The following is a 20,565-nucleotide window of genomic DNA, read 5'->3' as shown; positions in this document are numbered from 1 at the left end:
TAATATCTACTACTAAAATCCTTATGCATAGTGACGGAAAGCTAAACGCAAAGGAACACAGCGTTCCTCTCTCTCATCTGCTCTCGCTGCCTGGTACTTCAGCATGCTGTTGGAGGCTGATGACACGTCTCAGCGTCGCCGCGGCGACAGCATCACACGCTTTCGGAGACGGTGGAGCCATTTAAAGGAGCGGGAGGCTAATTAAAACCGTGCGTCTGTGACGCGCACGGCTGGCCCTGACCTTTTCACCTCACCGCATACTGTGTTGACCAGTGCTGCACTGATATGGTGCGTCTGTGTGGGATTGCTAATTAAATCCTTTTTCTAGCTGTATGGATTCATGAAGACATTCGAAAGTTAAAGTTCGAAAATTAAAAAAAGAAATAGATAAAAATGGAAAAGAGTGACACAAGGAGTCACACAAACAGGCTGTCACTTCAGAGATGATGATGATAATAATAAGTACTCATATGTGTCTTGTATGTATAGTGGAAACAGAGTCTCCTCACTACTAAGACCCTGTGCTCTTGTTACATATGTTTTGCACATCAATTCAGTCATCAATGCACATCAGTGAGCAAATCAGACATTTATAATGAGTCATTTAAGCTTGAGTCATTCCTTTTGTTCAGTTTTGTTCATTTTTATGTTTGGGTGAGAGTCAGTGAACCCAATCATTTACAAATGAACGTCCGTATTTGAGTCAATGAATCCTTTTGTTCATGAACAAGATTCAATTTTTGAGTCAGTGAATCATTTTGTTCACAAACATGATTCAGTGTTTGAGGTAGTGTATACTTTCATTCATGCACAAGTGAATCATTTTGTTCATGAACAAGATTCATTGTTTGAGTCAGTGAATCATTTTGTTCATGAGCTTAATTTTAAAAAATTCATTCATTAGCAAGATTCACTGTTTAAGTAAGTGAATTCTTTTGTTCAAGAATAAGATTCGGTGATATAAGATTTCGGTGATATAAGAGAATAAGATTTGAGTGTCTGAATCGTTTTTGTTAAAAAACAAGATTCAGTGTTTGAGTCAGTACATGAGTAAAGTGTTTGAGTAAGTGTTTGCTCCAAGATTCAATTTGTCAGTGAATCCTTTCGATTCTTTAAGCTGAACGAACTCAAATAGGTTTCTGAGACCATCTATATGTGTGTGTAGATATGTAACTGTGCACTGACCTACCCTGAGTGCATGCCGGGGTATGTGTGTGTTTGCGTGTGTGTGTGTGTGTGTGTGTGTGTGTGTAAGAAAGAACCTTTACATATATAGATATGGGAGTGTGTGCCAGCAAATCTACCTAGTGCAAGTTTATCAATGTGTGTGTCTAGGTGTGCATTTAATTAAGTTTGTGCACACAGGAGACTGAGAGCGTGTCTGTGTGTGTGTGTGTGTGTGTGTGTGTGGGTGTGTGTGTGTGTGCTGGGTGGAAAGCTTGTGATGGCGATCGGGTGACAAAAACAAGTCTGTGGGAGAGGCAAGCTGAGCCAGAGAGTGGGTGGAAGAACGTCTGTGCTGTGAGGAGAAACTCCAGCAACGGGAGCAACTCTGTCTCCAGGTGCTTAGCTCACTAGCTGACTGCAGCTTGTTATATTACAGGCACATGCACACATCCACAGAAAAACAGAGATCAAAACTAAATCGCCTTTTAGCCCAATACATCTAGACACGGTCTCGAAATAAGATGTGTGTATGCTTCGACATTTCAAACATTTTTTTCTCCTGCACTAATTCACACTGTAGAAGATGTTATTAATGTCTGGCTAGCTGTGGTTTTAAATGCGAGGTGACTGTGAGCTGTGCTAGCATGAGTGCTATATGACAGTTTGGCACTTTGCTGTAATGTATTTTACTCAGCTTCATCATCCAGATAGGGGTTATTCACCTAACTCTAAAGATTTTAATGCAATCATTAAAACCACTTCCCTCCCTCACCAAGAAGCTGTATAGGAAAACAGATTCCTTATACTGACTTTCAACTGGATGCGCAATAATATGAATATGAAATATTTTCACTTCATGGAAGCTGATGCCCATCAATAAAGCCGGATTTTCACTTTCTTTCTAAGATAGGTCCTTATTTTATTTTATTATTTTTTTGTTTGTTTTGTCCAGTGACAATAAATCCATGACAGCAACATCATTGTGTTTCATTTTGGCTGGTGTGTGTCTTCACACTCACCTTGTCACTGTCCAGGGTGTTCTGTGAGGTGCGGGATGCGATGGAGATCGTGTCTGGCTGGCTGCTCACATCGCCCTGACTGTCCAGCTCCTCCCCTTCTCTGTGATTGGTAAAGATAGCCATCAGTCAGGAAAGTGAAAACACCTTAAAGAGATCTGTCTATCTCTCTCTCTGTCTCACTCACATCTGCTTGTCAGGCTGTCTATATGGATATTTGCCTGTCTGTCAATCTGTCTGTCTATCTATCCAACTGTCTGTTCATCTATGTGTCTGTCAATATATCTGTCTATCTATCCATCTGTCTGCCTGCCTGTTTCTATCTGCCTATCTGTCAATCTCTCTATATGTCTGTCTACATATTCACCTATCCATCTATCTATCTATCTATCTATATCTATCTGCCTGTTTGTACATCTATCTATCTATCTATCTATCTATCTTTCTGTCAGTCTATCAATCTATCTATATGTGTTTCTGGCTACTTATCTATCCCGCTGTCTGTCTCTCATTATGTCTGTCTCTCTCATTATTTATCAATCTGTCTGTCTGTCTGGTCCTGCAGTGAGACAGGTCAGGTGATGTACCTTTTTCCCTTCAGTTTTGCTCCTGTGGTGGTTTTGGGGATGTGGATGGGTTCTTTCAGAGCCCCCCGCAGGTGAATGGTACGTTCCTGAATCACCTCGCGTACGTGTTTGATCCACTCCTGCTTATTCTCAATACTGGAGGCCTGTGAATGCAAAATGCACACACACACACACACACACACACACACACTTCCTCAATTTACTATGTAGACTTGAGTGGTTACATAGGCACACAGGATATGTCCATCATAGCAACAAGTGTGTATGTGTGTGCATGTGTGTGTGTGTGTATGTACACGCTCACATTTGAATATGACTCATCAGTCTTAACAGGCCTTTAGCCCACGCAGCCATACTCCTGAGTTATATAAGTGTAAAACTGATGTACAGATTTGTAGAGACAACTCCTGAAAGTTTTTCACTACTGCAAATTCAAAAAGCAGATGGTTCCAGGTTTAGTGTATCAGCCCCAAAGCCACCGCCCACCTTCAGGACGATCTTGTTGTCTGAGGTAGGCGTGCGTCCGACCCAGAGTGCAAATTTACACGGATCTCCTTCCACATGTTCCGTCACTCCCAATTCAGAGGTCTAGAGAGAGAGAGAGAGAGAGAGAGAGAGAGAGAGAGAAAGAGCAAGAGGTACATTTTCATTCAAATGGCTCTTTTTTTTTTTTGAAGATTGTTAGTATGAATTCTACAACTATTCTCTCAAACAGTACAATTTGGTGTAGCGTCAATACTTCTTTAGGCTGCACTGTCAACTGTGAAAATAAATAAATTCATGCAACATGTGTGCAAAATAAATCTGTGTATCATATTACTTCATTTAAAGATGTCCCACTTACATAAATGCACTCGTGTGGACAAAACAGTGGCTCAAATAAGTCAATAATTCGAGAAATGAGAGCATGCAGCATGGAAGCTCATGCCCATCAACAAAGACATTCTTATAGCTCAATGGTCAGAAATTTCCGAAAGGTTTTTCCACCATGTTCAACTCCTGCCTAGTGTCCAAAACCAAGTCTTGATCAGGCTCTGTGAGCTGCCATGTGCATGTAAAACGAACTGAGTGGGACTGGAAAGTAACATGGAACCCGATGGAACTCACTGTTCCACAGTGCAAGGATTTCATTTCAATTTTTTACCTTTAAAGGTCAAAAAAATCTGCAAGACTAGTAAAGTATATTTAGTCTGCTTTCTTTATCGTCTGACTCACTTGCCATTTCCATAGATTTTCTGTACAATTCGCATACATTAACGTATACATAACCCGAAAAATGACAGGCCGTACCAGCAGCTTGCTCTTGTAGAGGTACTTGCTCCTGCCGTTGGAGTCTTTGACGTCTTTGCTGAAGATGAGGGACATCTCGAACAGGAAGAGGTGGCGATCTCGGCCCTTGCGGATCAGCGTCTTCGGGTCCCACACCTGGAAAGATTCCTGCAGGATGAGCTCGCCCTGAGATTCAAGATTCTCATCGAAACCTGCAGAGAGAGAGAGAGAGAGAGAGAGACAGAGAGAGAGAATGGTGGAGAGATGGAGATAAGAAAAGGTGAGAAAGAGGGGTAGACAGAGAGATGGAGAGAGAGAGAGCGAAGGGGAGAGGGAAAGAGAGATTCAGAAAGTAAGAGATGACGAGAGAAAGAGAGATGGAGAGAGAAGAAGAGGGAGAGAGAGCACGAGAGAGATGGGACAAGTGAAAGAGATGGAGACAGAGGGACTCAGAGGAAAATGATGGAAAGAGGGACAGAGAGATAAAGGGAAAGAAAGAGAAAGAAAGAGAAAAAGCAAGACAGAGGCAATGAGAGATGGATAGAGAGAATGAGAGATGGAAAGAGGGAAAAGGAGATGGAGAGAGGGAAAGAGAAACAAAGAGAAAGACAGATGGAGAAAGGGAGAGATGGAGAGAGAGATAATGAGAGAAAGAAATGGAGAGAGAAAGAATGATGGAGAGCGGGAAAGAGATGAATACAGGGTCGGTGAGAGGTGGAGAGGAGAAAGAGTGACGGAGAGAGAGAAATATGGAGAAATGTAAAGAGAGACGGACAGAGATAGAAAGAGATATGGAGAGCGGAAAAGACAGAAAGACAGATGGAGAGAGGGAAAGACAGATAGAAAGAGAAAAGAAGTGATGGAGAGAGAAAGAAAAAAGGAAAAAGAGAAAGGGAGAATAACAAAACAGAAATAGAGAGAGATGGCGACAAAGAGTTAACAACATTTTGTGTATTGTGAGTGTGTGTGTGTGTGTGTGTGTGTGTGTGTGTGTGTGTGTGTGTGCTGCACTGACCTTCTAGCATGCTGAGGTGCATGGCATCGTTGGCTTTCTTGGGCACGCTGAGCATGACCTCCAGGCCGTCCTTGATCTCACCTTTGCCCTCTTCACAACAGGTCAGAAGCTCCTACAAACACACACACACACACACACACACGATCACCTATAACACTGTTATATAGCACTATGTCTACCTTCTACGACTTTCAAGAATGTGCCTTTGGTGAAAACAAACTAACTGCAGATGGAACTACAGTCTGGGCTGCTGTTCTAGAAAATTAATCAACACCTTCTGACCAATCAGATTCAAGAATTCAACAGCGCTGTGGTATAATCCTAATAAAACAATAAGACTCATACTGATGAGATTCTAGCAGAATAAGTGTTTTGTCGACCAGCTGGAAGTGTGTGCTGTTGATTTTGGATGGACACACACACACACACACACACACACACACACACACAGGCACAGCTTGGTGGCATCGTCTGGCCCACCCACCTTGAGGAGCAGCTGGTACTTGGTGATTCTCTGCACAGGTTTAATGAGATAGGAGGAGATGGAGTTTGCCAGTCTGTGTCTCTGCTGGATCTCCTACACCCACACACACACACACACACACACACACACATGTCAAAAAGAAATACAGCCAAACTCAAATGAACAATGTCCCTGTCCTAAAATAGCCACGAGATGAACAGCATGGAGGCGGAGCCACTGGGTCAGATGGGGCGTCGGTGCTGGGATGATTGACAGGTGAGGGTTCTTGCAGGTCTCGATCATATTCTCCTCCAGATGGAGAGAGCTTTCTGAGTCAAGCGCCACCGTCTTAAAGGGGAAACGTGACTGACGCACTCATGGTTTTGGAGACCATGAGTGTCTCACACACACACACGCACACACACACACACACATACCCTCCCCAACACACACACAAACAATAATCACAGTACTCATAATTTCCCATATCCACATTGCACAAAGAGTACAAATTATTAGCTACGTTCAAGTGCAAATGTCTGTGCCCCTCTGTATTTCTGGGGCACAGACATTTGCATTTATGTATTTCTGTATTACACGTGTTGTGGTTATTATTTGCATAATTACTCATTTTGCTTGGTGGGACTTTACAGAGAACAAGAGGTTTTTCACCCTCTTAAATTATGTCAAAAAGTAAAAAAGGATTATGATGTGATTTGCCTGCTTCTTGCATAATTAAATGAAGAATGATTTCTGACTCAGAAATAGTGAATCATGCAACAAGACAATCCAAAACACCAATAAATAAAAAATACGTCGAACTTGACAGCTTGACAGCTTGAACTTGATACCAACAAGTCTTGTCCTTTGTTACAAATTTTTATGCCACAAACACTGTTAAAATGTACTTTAAATTTTAAATGAAGGAAGCTATTAAAGAAATACTACCTTGCTGTGACCTTGACAAAATCTAATATGTTCACCTGCTGGTTACCATATTAATCCTACTATCATTCAACCACTTGTTCTTGAAATATGGTGCTCATAAATAATAATCTTGGAGGGAGGAATGGACAAATGGTCAACCCAAATACACCACTCAGTGGCAGACACACTAAAAAAAACCCTTTTGTTTGTGGGACCATTGGTATAAATGTAAAATTGTTTGTCGGCGCCATTTTGTCACAAGGGTGTGCAAACTTTTGCACTTGAGCGCAGATAAAGAAAAATGGAGAACGTTTGTAGCAGGAGCACGAGTAACAGTTCAACATCAACTTTAGAACACGGTGAAAAAAGGAGGTCAGTCCTCCATGCTTGTTTTGCTACAATCGTCACCTAGTAACGTGAATGCACGTGTGTTCAATATGATTCAACATTACAACAGGCTGGGTCGTCCGTGATCCCTAATTAGTTTGTGTTCTCCAAATCTTTCAGTCAGCGTGGAGCTAAACAAAACAAGCAGGAAGGCGTGTGACGATTTTGAACTAATATGGCTTGCAAAGGTCATGTAGCGTAGCTAAGACGTAAAAGAACAGTTACATTACACTTACGTCAAAGTAGGAGCTGGCGTGATCCAAGATGAGCTGAGTGGAGTCCGGCTTGTTCTTACAGTAGTTCACGTACATTTGGAACTTGTCCGCCTGTAGGAGACAACAACGCAGCATTACAAACAAAACTATGTGATATGTAAACATTACACCACAACATTGTTGAATTCTGAATTCTCGATTGTTGACATTTTCTGTAAGGAGATGTTTAGTTACATGTTTATTTATAGAAGGAGTCTCCAGTGTCTGCGCTATTGTAACAGTCAGAGTTAACGCTACAAATTTTCCGACACCGGAAAGGCTTCCAGTTTCTCGGTAACATGATAAAATTGTATTTTAACTTCAAAAGTGAGAAAAAATAGAGGCTGGTGAGGGAACGACTGTTTATCGCTGCTATAACGTAAGTGATAACAGGAACTTGTTAATTGGACATTCCGCAAAAATAACTGTAACTATAAACGTGTGATTTTTAGTAATAAATTGAAAATTGTAATGTGGTATAAGGCGTAAATAACACTTTTGGGGATGTGTTGTTAGGGAGGTAACCCCACCTTGTCATTGATTATTTTCCCATAACAGCCTTCCCCCAAGTGTTTAGTCCTTCAGTCATATATTCTGAGTGACTCAGATTCTCTTAAGACTCAATAAGTTCTGTCAGAACTCTCCCACCAAACACTCACCCACGTGACGAAGCAGTGGCCGACATCTTCAGGCAGCTGCTCGTATTTCTCCAGCTCTTTCAGGAAAATGCTGGAAGAGAATATTCAAAAGAAGTGGATAAAACTTTTTAGTGAAAGTAAAAATTTCAACCAAGAGTACACTTCAGGTTTATAAGGACACTCACTTATTGTGGAACTCATAGAGGTCCTGCATGTTGCCAAATATGATGTGCTCTTTGTTGACGATCCCTGGAGGAATCTCCTCCACACCGCTTGTCATCTCCCAAAGATACGTCTGCAACAACACACCAAAATGTTTCTTCTTGCTGTGTTCGTACATTTATAACAATTTGTTTTTCTCTCTCTTTTCACATACCACTTTCTGTTTTTCTCAAAAGAGTCAAGTAAAAAGGGACCAAAATGGACCAAAGGATGCTGTTTTGCTAGCCTTTTTAACAAGAGGGTTGAAATGTGCTAGTTTCCATGCTAACAGTTGGGCTTTGTTAGGTCTTATTTGCCTAGATAGATGGATAACAAGGTGGAGTATGCTAGTTGTTATAGACATCAATACCTTTAGGGTAGAAAATGTTAGAAATCAGTTATTCAGCTAAGTATGCTAGTCATTTTGCAATTTCATAGAACAGGATGGAGTGTATTAGCGCCTTGAAAAGGAGTATCGTGTATCGAGTATCGTGTATCGAGTATCATTGTCCTTTTCCTGGCAAGGTGGAATATGCTAGTCTAACAGGGTGGCGTATGCTAATATTTCTCCTAACATGATGAGTATTGTTGTCCTTTTACTGACATGATATGTCAGTATATGCTTGTTCTTTGCTAATAAGGTGGAGTATGCTGGTATTTTTAATAATATGATGAAGTATGCCCATTCTTTTACTTGACCAAGGGATCTAATAGTTCTTTGGACAACAACGTACTGTAAACTATGCTGGTACTTTGGCTAAGAGGCTGGAATGACCTAGCTCATTTGCTAGCCTGCTGGTAAGTATGCTATTCTTTTTGCTAGGAAAATTAAGTCCAATTGTCTAACAGCTATCTTCTTTAAAAACAAAGCAGGAGTGCTACAGTCCTTTCCCTGGCATACTGAAATATGCTAGTCTTTTTGCTAACAGGGTTGGGTATGCTGTTATTTCTTCCTAATTCAGTGAAGTATGATCGTCCTTTTGCAGGACCAACGGGTCAAATAGTTCTATGGACAACAAGCTAGACTACTTTGGTTAAGAGGGAAAATTATACTAAGCTAGCATTTGCTAGCATACAGCTAATAGGCACATTGGGTCATTGGGCGTAGTGTACTAGCTCCCATAAAAACATGTAAGGACTATCATAGTCCTTTTCCTGGCATGCTGGGATATGCTAGTCTTTTTGCTAACAGGATGGAGTACGCTAATATTTTTCCTCAGCCGTTTTGATCGACTAATGCCTCTAATAGTTATTTGGATAACAGGGTAGACTATGATGGTACTTTTGCCAAGAGGGCAAAATGCTAAAAGGCTAGAATAAGCTAGCTCATTTGCTAGCTTATGCTAGTCCTTTTGTTAGACAAATTGAGTCTGATGATATTTCAGATAACAGGGTGGACAATACTAGCTTCTTTAAAAACAAGGCAAGAGTATCAATTCTTTTTCTGGACTATGCTAGTTCTTTGCTAGCAAGCTGGAGTATGCCAAATTATTTCCTAACATCGTGACGTATGCTCATACTTTTGCAAGAGTGACAGGTTTTTGGTTTTTTTTGCATAACATGGTTGACTATGCTAGAACTTTTTAACTTCAGTTCATTGGATAACAGCATCCTGCAAGGTGGCGTGTACAAGTTCCTTAGACAACAAGGTAGATTACTGTAATAGGGCTGAGGATGTATGTCTATTTGCCAGATAAATGAAGCATGCCAGCTTCTTTAAAAACAGATACTATAGTCCTTTTGCTGAGAACATAGCCATACTCACATCCATGCACTCGCGCAGGTCTCGGACATAGGCTTTCTCTGTCTGAATCAACTCAGCCATTATGAACCTATACAGGAGACACAAACCCACAACAGACACACCAGATTTGTGAGACAATTGTGTGAGTCTCTTTAGGAAACTCAGTACAATAGCTCTGGGAATGGTTCTGTACTTTATAAGAGCTGAACTGCTGTGGTTAACTTTGACGAGGAATGAAAATTATATGTATCCACGTCCGGGTGCCTTTCTGCGGATATGGTAGTGTGTCTATTTTAGGACTTATTGGGATCTTGGTGTGTGTGTGTGTGTGTGTGTGTGTGTGTTAAAGCAGACGTACTCTTTTCGCCGCGCTGACTTGCGCTTCTCCTCATTGAGCTCATGATTGGCGTCTCGGAGCTTGACCTCAGCTCCAGGCACGCTCGCCGAAATGATGTCCAGCTGCAAGTCTTTGCTCTGAGGACACACAACATATGTTTTTATGAATAGAAAATACAATGAAATCATTTGAATACTTTATTTACTACAGCAGGAGTCAACACACAATATACATACACTATTTCTATTTCACAGGTTACATCATTAACATTAAAAATGCACATCTTTCCAGATACACACACAAACACACACACACACACGCACGCATGTCCTAATCACCTTGTTGGAATCAGAGGATATCCCCAGCGCTTTTTCCAGACAGCAGCGGTATTTGTCCATACGGAGTGAGAAGTCGCGGTAGCGCTTGTCCACTGATACCACCCATTTCTTGATCTCGCCCGCATGGGAGTGGCCCTTTTCACAAAAGCCATCTGCCAGCTGGATCAACAGCTTCACCCGCTCTTTGGTTTGCTAGAGAGAGCAAAAGAATGAGAGTGAGAGACACGTACTGATTTCTCAGCACTAGTGAACTCTATAGCTCAGCCTGCTTTCTATCATCCAACCAGCTCAAAAAAAAAAAAAAAACTCAAACAAAATCCCATTAGTTATTTAAATGTTGATCGTTGCTTTCTTTTTCATTCATGTCATGTGCTTGTGTTTACCACTGTCATGTGCATTTGTTTTGCAGCCCCGACTCCACCCCTGTCTTATTGCTGGTTTACTACCCTAATGTGTTCACCTGTTCTGTGTTTCACTTTGATTTGTTTTGTTTTTTTGTTTGTTGCTTTATATGCATGTGTTAGCATCGAGTGAGAGAAAGAAGCACAGAATTATTTTATTACTATGCATCTACCTTAATGTGTTCACCTGTTCTGTGTTTCACTTTGATTTGTTTGTCTATTTCTACCCCTCTGTCCTCTTGTCTTTCGATTTCCAGTTTTCCAAATCCTACCTTATCGTTTTTTCCTTTATGGATCTTCCTGTTTTGATGTTGCCCTCCTATGGATTTATTTCCCAAAATAAATATCATTCCTCATTTACTCACTTGCGTCCTGCCTCCAGTAACCACACGCTACCGTATTGTACTCTTATGCAATATTCTGCAGTACAGTGTTGCATAACTTAGCCACATCGTTATGGCAGAATTTGTGATTTTGTAGCATTGCTGTATGAATGAAACTCAAACTAGCATGTTATCAGGCTTCTTATATCTGTTGCTTTATAGCTAAATGCATGCATGTGTTAGCATGCATGTGTTAGCCTAACCTGCTCACATCTGACCAGTATTTCTTGAAAAGATGCATAGTAATAAAAACTGGTCAGATGTGAGCAGGTTAGGCTGATAGAAATTCATTCTGCTTCGGATCTTTGTATTTTTTCGTATCTCGAACAATGTTTAATATCACGAATCAGTGTTCTGATGTAACTCGCTTCATTTTGATTGGGTGACTGACCAAAAGTTTTCATAACAGGACGTCGTGAAGTGTTTTGTTCCTCTTATACCACTGCAATTTGCCAACTGCTGGTATATTAAGCATCATCTGAACGCAGTGGCTTTAATAACTGATATAATAAAGCTGTTATAATTGGCCTGAACAAAAGTTACATTCACACACACACATACACACACACACCTTGGCTGTGATCTGAAACTCCTCATGCTCCTTCAGCAGCTCCTGTGTATGGTGGATGCTGGAGCCCGTCGATGTGTGTGTGGACAAGTAGAACTCGCCCGTGTCATGGATCCACTCCAGAGCCTAAAACAGATAAAAATGAGTGTGTGTGTGTGTGTGTGTGTGAGAGAGAGAGAGAGAGAGAGAGAGAGAGAGACATTTTTAGGTGTCCAGTAGAGGGAGCTCTCAACCTAACACAATCCTGTTAAGATTCCAGGTCAGTCTACATTCCTAACCTGCCATAATATTTTTTTTTTTTTGCTTTAGCTATCTCACTATATCAACTTGCAATTATTACATCACACCTTTAATTCCCAGTTTGTTACACACACCTACCATGTAATTACTTACAATCATTATTTTAGCAGACACACCTATCCTGTCTTTTGTCTTTTGCAGGGATGTTGGTTATTTGTATACAACTGGATAGACTTAACTTAAAAATAATACAAAAAAGAAAGAAAGGAAGGAAGAACATGTAGAAATCAATATTAATAAGTGTACGTAACTTATTATTGCAAATAAGACTGTATTTTCTATCACATTTAGGATGTTGTACATCGTCACTAATTTGTGTATTTATAAAAAAATTATGACACCAACCCAGGTACAATGTGTCAATATAAGCACCTGCCAACTAAAAAATGTGTTTTATTCCTCTTATATTGCAGAAATATCCCAATAATTACAATTTAATTTATTTTGAACAATGCTTTTACTTTTCTATCCCTTTATAGTTATATTTATTGTTACAAAATATCCATGAAACAAATTATTTGCTTTTATAACTGCCACAAACAGTTGTTCCTTCATCAGCCTCTCTTTTATTTCACTCTCAAGTTAATAAGACAAAAAAAATAGAGGTCACAGATTACAAGTTGCCACTTGCCAGGCCCTCTGTCCTGAAGCTAAATCTTAAAATTACAGCTTTATTTTAGACTGTTACGAAGTGCTGACACTGAAGACTCCACCAAAAAGAATACAAAGGAGCTGGCAAAAAAAAAAAAAAAAAAAAAACTTGGAAAAAGAAATGAATTTTAAAAACAGGAGAAATTTTAAATTTCAGTTACAGTATCAAGAAAAAAATAAGACAAAATAAAACAAAAAAAGCAGCTTGTCACGTTACAGAGAAACTACAAAGTGCAAAGCCCTCTGTCCTGAATATTCTCCCATGTCAAAAAACTAAAAAAAAAAAAAAAAAAAAAAAAAAAAAAAAATTACAGCACAACCTCTGACTGACAACTTGAGACTCCTTCCAAAAGAAAAAAATAAAATAAATAAATAAATGTATTTATAAAAAAGAAATGTTAAAAATAAAATTTAAAATTAAGCAAATAAATAAGCAAGCAAACTGGTTATAATAAACTATAACGAGCTACTCAGATAATAAAAACACTATGAGAATAAAGAGTATAGTGTATATGTGGGGGAAAAAAGAAATTCCTCATCAGTGAGATCATATTTAGCCAATAAAACTGACTATGAAGAATCAATCATGAATGACTAAGAAGTATAAATCAATTCCTAGTCAGAATATAAGTTAAACTATGTAAACACACAGAATTTTCTGTGTATGTTTGTGTGTGTGTGTTCGGACCGGAGAGAATCTCCTCAACTATAATTATCCATGCTTTAAGAACAGGGCCTCTAATTGTAGCTGCGGTGGAGACGATTCCTGTGTAGAACATGCCTATTCCCGGATCTCTGCGATCCCTAATTACTACAATTCCATAACATTTACATAGTGAAATATATATATATGTATATATATATATATATATATATATATATATATATATATATATTACCAAAGTACTTCCATTTTCAGTGGCTCAAAGGTATTTGGACAATTGACTGACAAGAAGTTAATTGACCAGGTGCGGTCCATTCCCTCATTACTTCAAGACAAATGAAGCAGATAAAAGGTCTGGAGTTGATATCAGGTATTGAGTTGGCATTTGGCAGCTGTTCGACTGGAGCTACCAATATGAAGTCCAAGGAGATCTCAATGCAAGTGAAGGAGGCCATCATTAGGATGAAAAAACAAAAGAGAACTATCAGAGAGATAGAAAAAACCTTAGGTGTGGCCAAATCCACAATTTGGTACATTCTTAAAAAGAAGGAATGCACTGGTGAGCTCAGCAACACCAAAAAGCCTGGAAGACCACGGAAGACAACTAAAGTGGATGATCGCAGAATCCTTTCCTTGGTGAAGAAAAACCCCTTCACAACACAAGAATACTCTGGAGAAGGTAGGCGTATCATTGTCAAAATCTACAATCAAGAGATGCCTTCATGAATGTAAATACAGAGGGTTTAACAAGGTGCAAACCACTGGTAACATTCAAGAACAGGAAAACCAGATTAGACTTTGCCAGAAAACAACTAATGTTCTGGAATAAGATTCTTTGGACTGATGAAACCAAGATTAACTTGTACAAGAATGATGGGAAGAGAAAAGTATCGTGAAAGAAAAGAACAGCTCATGATCCAAAGTATACCACATCATGTGTCAAACATGGTGGAGGCAGTGTTATGGCATGGGCATGTATGGCTGCCAATGGAACGGGCTCACTGGTGATTATTGATGATGTGACTGCTGACAGAAGTAGCCAGATGAATTCTCAGGTGTATAGGGCTATACTCTCTGCTCACATTCAGCCAAATGCTACAAAACTGATAGGACGCCGCTTCACAGTGCAGGTGGATAATGACACTAAACATACTGCGAAAGCAACTCAAGACTTTTTGAAGGCAAAGAAATGGAATATTCTTCAATGGCCAAGTCAGTCGCCTGATCTCAACCCAATAGAGCATGCTTTTCACTTACTCAAGACAAGACTGAAGGCAGAAAGACCCACAAACAGCAACTGAAGGTGGCTACAGTGAAGGCCTGGCAAAGCATCTCCAGGGAGGAAACTCAGAATTTGGTGATGTCCATGGGCTCCAGACTTCAGGCAGTCATTGACTGCAAAGGATTTTCATCCAAGTATTAAAAATTATGGTTATATCTACAATTATGTCACTTTGTCCAAATACCTTTGAGCCACTGAAAATGGAAGTACTTTGCTTAAAATGGCTGTAATTCCTAAATAGTAAATGGCATGTTTTTGTGGAACCTCTTAAAATAAAGCTGAAAGTCACTTTGATCACATCTTGATTGTTTTATTTCAACTCAATTGTGGTGGTGTATAAAGGCAAAATCACAAACTCCGTCAGTGTCCAAATAATGGGAAAATTAGCGTTTGTACATAAGTGAACTTTAAAAGGAGGAATATCACGACCTACATTTTTTATTTAAGTATTTAACAGCCACATTAAGCTGAATTGTGAGCACAATGATTAAGACAAATTTGCAGTGAACATACTGTATATTAGGAATATTCATGATACTCAGCCTCGATATATATATGCATACTAATTGATTTTTATTTGAATTTTTTGCAGTCTGCTTTCAGTCCAAACACTAACATTTTAAAAAAATTTATTAAAGTTTTTATAGTTATAATTAAACAGTCATTCCCTCACATACATTCTATGGAAAATGAAGACAGAAATAAATGCAGATTGTTATTGAGAAACCACAAAGCAAAAAATCCTTTGTGGCTTTACCTCAGACTTTTCACTCTGACACTGGAGACTCCTTCCAAAAACGTTAAATAAACTCTTAAATCACTGATTAGTTTGAGATTACTAGGTGTGTTTTTTATGTTACATGCAACATAACAGGAGAAAAATAGCATTACTATAGCAACAGTAACTGCACCAATAAACACTACATACAAAGTTTCAGCATTAAGTTGGTATGTGTTATCATTTGGCACAGTTTCTGTGTGTGTGTGTGTATGTGTGTGTGTGTTTGTTTGTGTGTGTGTGTTGCTGACCTGCTTTGCGCTGCGCTCAAACACCACATACTGCTGGCACTGGTCGAGCCTCCTCTTCCTCATCGTCCAGAAGTGAAGAACTCTGTTCTCCCTCTGCAGCAGCTCATTCAGGATATCTATGTTTACGCACGCACGCACACACACACACACACACACAAACACTCTATTTTCATTGACTGATCTCATTCACCCGTTTCTTATATGTGTGTGTGTGTGTGTGCGTGTGTGTGTAAAGCGCTCACTCTTGACTTGCTGTTCTGGAGCTTTGATCTGTGCCAGCATGCCCGGCATGTTCACACTGTTCCTGTGTAGGTACTTCATAAATACGTCCGCATTGCGTCGCGCCAATGTGCATGCCTGAAAGGCAAAAAAAATTATAGGGCTTTTATTTTTATTGATATTTTATTTAAAAAATTAAATGAATTATTAATTAATTCACTGATTCATTCATAAAATGTATTCAACAAACAAACAAACAAACAAACAAATAAATAATGTCAGAATAATAAATAAAAATTAAATTAATAAATAAATGGCAACAGGTAAAATATTAAGCAAAAAACTAAATTGTAAAACAAAAAGGTATTCAAGGTGACACTGCATAAATGGTAAATTTAATTTTAATTGAATTTAATTAAACAAAAAAGTTCTAAAATAAAATATATGCAGATATAGAAAGGTAAATAAGAAAATTATTACAAAAAATAAATACAACTAACCATGCATTTAAAAATGTATTTAAAAAAAATAGCAACAGGTAAAATATCAAGCAAAATGTAATTTATAGTTTTAAGAAAAGTAGTAAAATTAATCTTGCATGAAAATGAAATAATAAATGAAAAATGTTCTAATATAATACATGCAGTTGGATACCAAGAAGTCAAACAAATTAATAAATAAATAAATAAATAAATAAATAAATACAGTGAGTCTGGCTTCAACAGTGGCATTCTCTAATCGCCTTAGTGCTTAACTGAACTTGACTTACAGAAAACCTCGATCCTGAAACTCATTAAATATGTTTAGATTGAAATATTTGTGATATGTGTGATGATTCTGAGATATTCTTAGTGCAGTTACAGTGGCATTTAATTATCTCAAACACAAAGGAATAATCATCAGGTTTCACTGTTATCTTGCAAAAACAAAAGAACGAGAGCTTCTTTTCTCACTCACCATTTTCCCGCGATGTTCAGCATCATATTAATGAGAAATCCAGAGTAGAAATAGTGGAGACACCAAATGTTGGACTCACAGTTGCATTAATTATGGCAGAGACTCGACTCGGCTAGTTAGCGATCTACGAGACGACGAGTGTGATAATGTTGATGGGTAATGGTGTTAGCATAAAATTTAAACCTGAATGTACAGAAGAGTGAAGTAAAGTGAAGTGACTTGTGGCCAACTATGGTGACCCATACTCGGAATTTGTGGTCTGCATTTAACCCATCCAAGTGCACACAGACAGTAGTGAACACACACACACACCGCTAATGCTAACTTCATGCTAACAAGTCAGAATTTCATCATGAAGTAGATCTTAGACACCACTGAAGATTACATGTTAATTATAAAGATTTTTCCTTTAATATATAACCTAATGTAACAGCTAGTTGGCTAATACTAGCTAGCTAACTAATATTCCAGAGGAAATCGACTAACTATCTTGGCTAGCTAGCTAACTACGATCTACAACTACAACCAGCTACAACTTTAATGTGCGTGTATGTGCATCTAATGTGTGTGTATGTGCATCTAACTGTACCTTGAGGAAGGCCTCCTTCTGCTCCAGGTGTTTGCTGATCATTGGGGTCACATGATCTGACTCAGAGTTTGGCCCAAGCTTATCGGATCCTCCGCACCAGTCCTCCTCCCGCTTATACTCCTGCTCCAGACTCTCTAATACACTGCACACCTGAACACATAACACACACGTTACAAAATGATCCCGAGAAGCTGAAGTGCAAAAATCAAACACCACACCCTCATTCCCTCCCTTATTTCCTATGAGGTTTTGCAGATGTCTGTGTCCTAAATGGCACCCTTGTTCCCATATTTGCTTGGTGAGGTTTTGTTGTACCATGCCTCCTAACATACTACCCTGTTCCTTCATTTCCACACAATGTCAGAGGTTTTAGAGACATGTCCATCCTAACTTGGCACCCTTGTTCCCTCATTCCCTTGTCCACTCGCTTGTTTGATGTGTGTTGTAGTAGTATGACTCCTATGACTACACCATTTTTCCTTCATTCCCTTGTACCCTAGTTTCCTTGGTGAGTGAGGTTTCACGCATACTAATTAATTACCCTCATTCCCTCTTAGGTTTTAATCTACTTACGCATCCTAAATTGGCACCCTTGTAACCTTGTTCTCTTGCTGAATGTTGTAGTAGTACGAGTCTGCATAAGTCTGTACTATTGTTCCCTCACTTCCTTGTCCCTCTCTTGCTTGATGAATGTTGAAGTGGTATGACTACTAAGACTGCACCATTGTTCTCTCATTCCTTTGTTCTCTTGTTTCCTCATTCCCTTGTCCCCTTGCTTGCTTGGTGAATGTAGTAGTAGTACGATTCTTAAGACTGCACACTTGTTCCTTCATTCCCTTGTCCCCTTGTGACCTTGCTTGCTTGATGAATGTTGTAGTAAAATGACTCCAAAGACTTGGCACCAGTGTTCCCTCAATCCCTTGCCCCCTTCTTTCCTCATTACTTTACTTGATTGGTGAATGTTGTAGTAGTATGGCTACTAAGACTGCACACTTTTACCCTCATGCCCTTGTCCCCTTGTTCCCTCATTTCCGAGTTGTTTGCTTGATGATTGTTGTAGTTTTATGACTCAGAAGACTTGGCACCATCGTCCCCTCATTCCTTTTCCCCGTGTTCCCTCATTTCCTAGTTGCTTGCTTGGTGAATATGGTAGTAGAATGAAGACTGCATCCTCATTCTCACATTGCCTCCTACATTCCTTTGTCCCCTTGCTTGCTTAATGAATGTTGGACTAGTATGACTCCTAAGACTATAAATGTGTTCCCTCATTCCCTTGTCCCCTTGCTTGCCTGGTGAGTGTTGCACTAGTATGACTTCAAAGACTACAGCCTTGTTCCCATATTCCCTTGTCCCCCTGTTTCCTCAATCTATTCCCATTGCTTGCTTGGTGAATGTTGTAATAGTATGACTCCTACGATTGCACCTTTGTCCCCTCATGCCTTTGTCCCCTTGTTCCCTCATTTCTGAGGTGCTTGCTTGATGATTGCTGTAGTAGTATGACTCCGAAGCATGGCACCATCGTCCCCTCATTTGTTTGTCCCCTTGCTTGCCTGGTGAATTCTCTGATCTCGCCTTCGGTTACCGCACGCAACCTTGGGGTAACCATGGACAATCAACTGTCCTTCTCCTCTCACACTGCTAATCTAACACGCTCATGCCGAGTTCTCCTTTATAACATCAGAAGAATTCGTCCATTTCTTTCCTCACAGGCCACACAGGTGCTTGTTCAGTCCCTTGTCATTTCAAGACTGGACTACTGCAACTCACTCCTGGCAGGTCTGCCTCTGAGCGCCATTCGTCCTCTGCAACTGATCCAGAATGCAGCTGCACGACTGGTTTTCAACCTTCCTAAATTTTCCCACACCACCCCATTGCTGCGCTCCCTCCACTGGCTTCCTGTAGCTGCCCGCATCAGATTTAAAACACTGGCGCTTGCCTACAAAGCCAAAAACGGACCAGCACCCACTTATCTCAAAGCACCTATCACACCTCGAGCGCCACCACGCTCCCTCCGATCCTCTAGCACTGCTCGACTGATCCCTCCATCTCTCAGGGTACAAGGAAGGCATGCATCGAGACTCTTCTCTGTTCTGGCACCAAGGTGGTGGAATGAACTTCCCCTAGATGTCCGAACAGCTGAGTCACTGGCAGTCTTCAAACGACGTCTAAAGACTTACCTCTTCATAAAATACTTAAATTAGCACTTTCACAAAAAAAAAAAAAAAAAAAAAAAAACACCTCCCCAACAGAGTTTTGGACTGATGGTATTCCTAGTTTGTGACCTAGCGAGCCAATATCAGAATGTATTTTTGATAGACTTCAAAGCACTATTGTAAGTCGCTCTGGATAAGGGCGTCTGCCAAATGCCATAAATGTAAATGTAAATGTTGCACTAGTATGACTTCAAAGACTACAGCCTTGTTCACATATTCCCTTGTCCCCTTGTTCTATTTTCCCATTGCTTGCTTGGTGAATGTTGTAGAGGTATGACTCCTAAGACCCTTGTTACCTCATTCCCTTGTTCCTTTATTCCCTTGTCCTCTTGTTCACTCATTCCCTTGTGCTCTCACTTGCTTGGTGAATGTTGTAGTGGTATGACTCCTAAGATCCCACCCTTGTTCCCTCATTCCCTTGTCCTCTCGTTTCCTCATTCCCTTGTCCCATTGTTTCCTTATTACCTTGTCCTCTCACTTGGTGAATGTTGTAGTATATGGCTCCTAAGACTGCACCTTTGTATCTTCATTCACTTGTTACCTTGTTACCTCATTTTCTAGTTGCTTGCTTAGTGAATGTTGTAGTAGTATGACTCCTAAGACTGCATCTTTGTTCTCTTGTTCCCATATCCACTTGTCCCTTCACATGCTTGGTGAATTTTATTCTAGTTCGGCTCCTAAGACTGCACCCGATTGCACCCTTGTTTCCTTGTTCTCTTAAATGCTGGTAAGGTTTGCAGAAACATGCATTCTACCTTGGCTCCCTCATTCCCTCCTTCCCTTTTCCCCTTGCTTCCTTGATGAATTTTACAGTAGTAGGACTCCTAAGATTGCACCCTTGTTCCCTTGTTTCCTTACTTGCTAGAAAGGCTTGCAGAAACATGCATTCTCACTTTCCCTAAGTCTGCTTGGTCCCCTCACTCGTCCCCACTCACTCATACCTCTTTCCAGCACTACCACAAAGGG

The 20,565-nt window shown here is 39.9% G+C and overlaps 1 protein-coding gene across 8 annotated transcripts in view; it reads right to left on the bottom strand.

Annotated features, from left to right (window-relative positions):
• The window catches only part of triob (trio Rho guanine nucleotide exchange factor b), a 125,560-nt gene that overhangs the window by 34,327 nt on the left and 70,668 nt on the right, over positions 1 to 20,565 (bottom strand). For all 8 annotated transcript variants that reach the window (XM_026926128.3, XM_053238324.1, XM_053238381.1 and 5 more), the window contains 16 exons: positions 17,387 to 17,536; positions 15,864 to 15,978; positions 15,622 to 15,737; positions 11,699 to 11,821; positions 10,344 to 10,535; positions 10,027 to 10,142; positions 9,690 to 9,756; positions 7,909 to 8,018; positions 7,745 to 7,814; positions 7,068 to 7,157; positions 5,539 to 5,631; positions 5,055 to 5,166; positions 4,061 to 4,251; positions 3,257 to 3,358; positions 2,771 to 2,913; positions 2,187 to 2,286 (listed from right to left, as the gene is read on the bottom strand). In XM_026926128.3, the coding sequence (XP_026781929.3) occupies positions 2,187 to 2,286; positions 2,771 to 2,913; positions 3,257 to 3,358; positions 4,061 to 4,251; positions 5,055 to 5,166; positions 5,539 to 5,631; positions 7,068 to 7,157; positions 7,745 to 7,814; positions 7,909 to 8,018; positions 9,690 to 9,756; positions 10,027 to 10,142; positions 10,344 to 10,535; positions 11,699 to 11,821; positions 15,622 to 15,737; positions 15,864 to 15,978; positions 17,387 to 17,536 (1,890 nt within the window). The remainder of the gene's footprint in view (positions 1 to 2,186; positions 2,287 to 2,770; positions 2,914 to 3,256; positions 3,359 to 4,060; positions 4,252 to 5,054; positions 5,167 to 5,538; positions 5,632 to 7,067; positions 7,158 to 7,744; positions 7,815 to 7,908; positions 8,019 to 9,689; positions 9,757 to 10,026; positions 10,143 to 10,343; positions 10,536 to 11,698; positions 11,822 to 15,621; positions 15,738 to 15,863; positions 15,979 to 17,386; positions 17,537 to 20,565) is intronic.

Source organism: Pangasianodon hypophthalmus, chromosome 1, assembly GCF_027358585.1.
Source record: "Pangasianodon hypophthalmus isolate fPanHyp1 chromosome 1, fPanHyp1.pri, whole genome shotgun sequence".
NCBI classification, from domain to species: domain Eukaryota; kingdom Metazoa; phylum Chordata; class Actinopteri; order Siluriformes; family Pangasiidae; genus Pangasianodon; species Pangasianodon hypophthalmus.
Note: the sequence above shows the minus strand (reverse complement) of the source record. Positions and strands in the feature narration are given on the sequence as shown.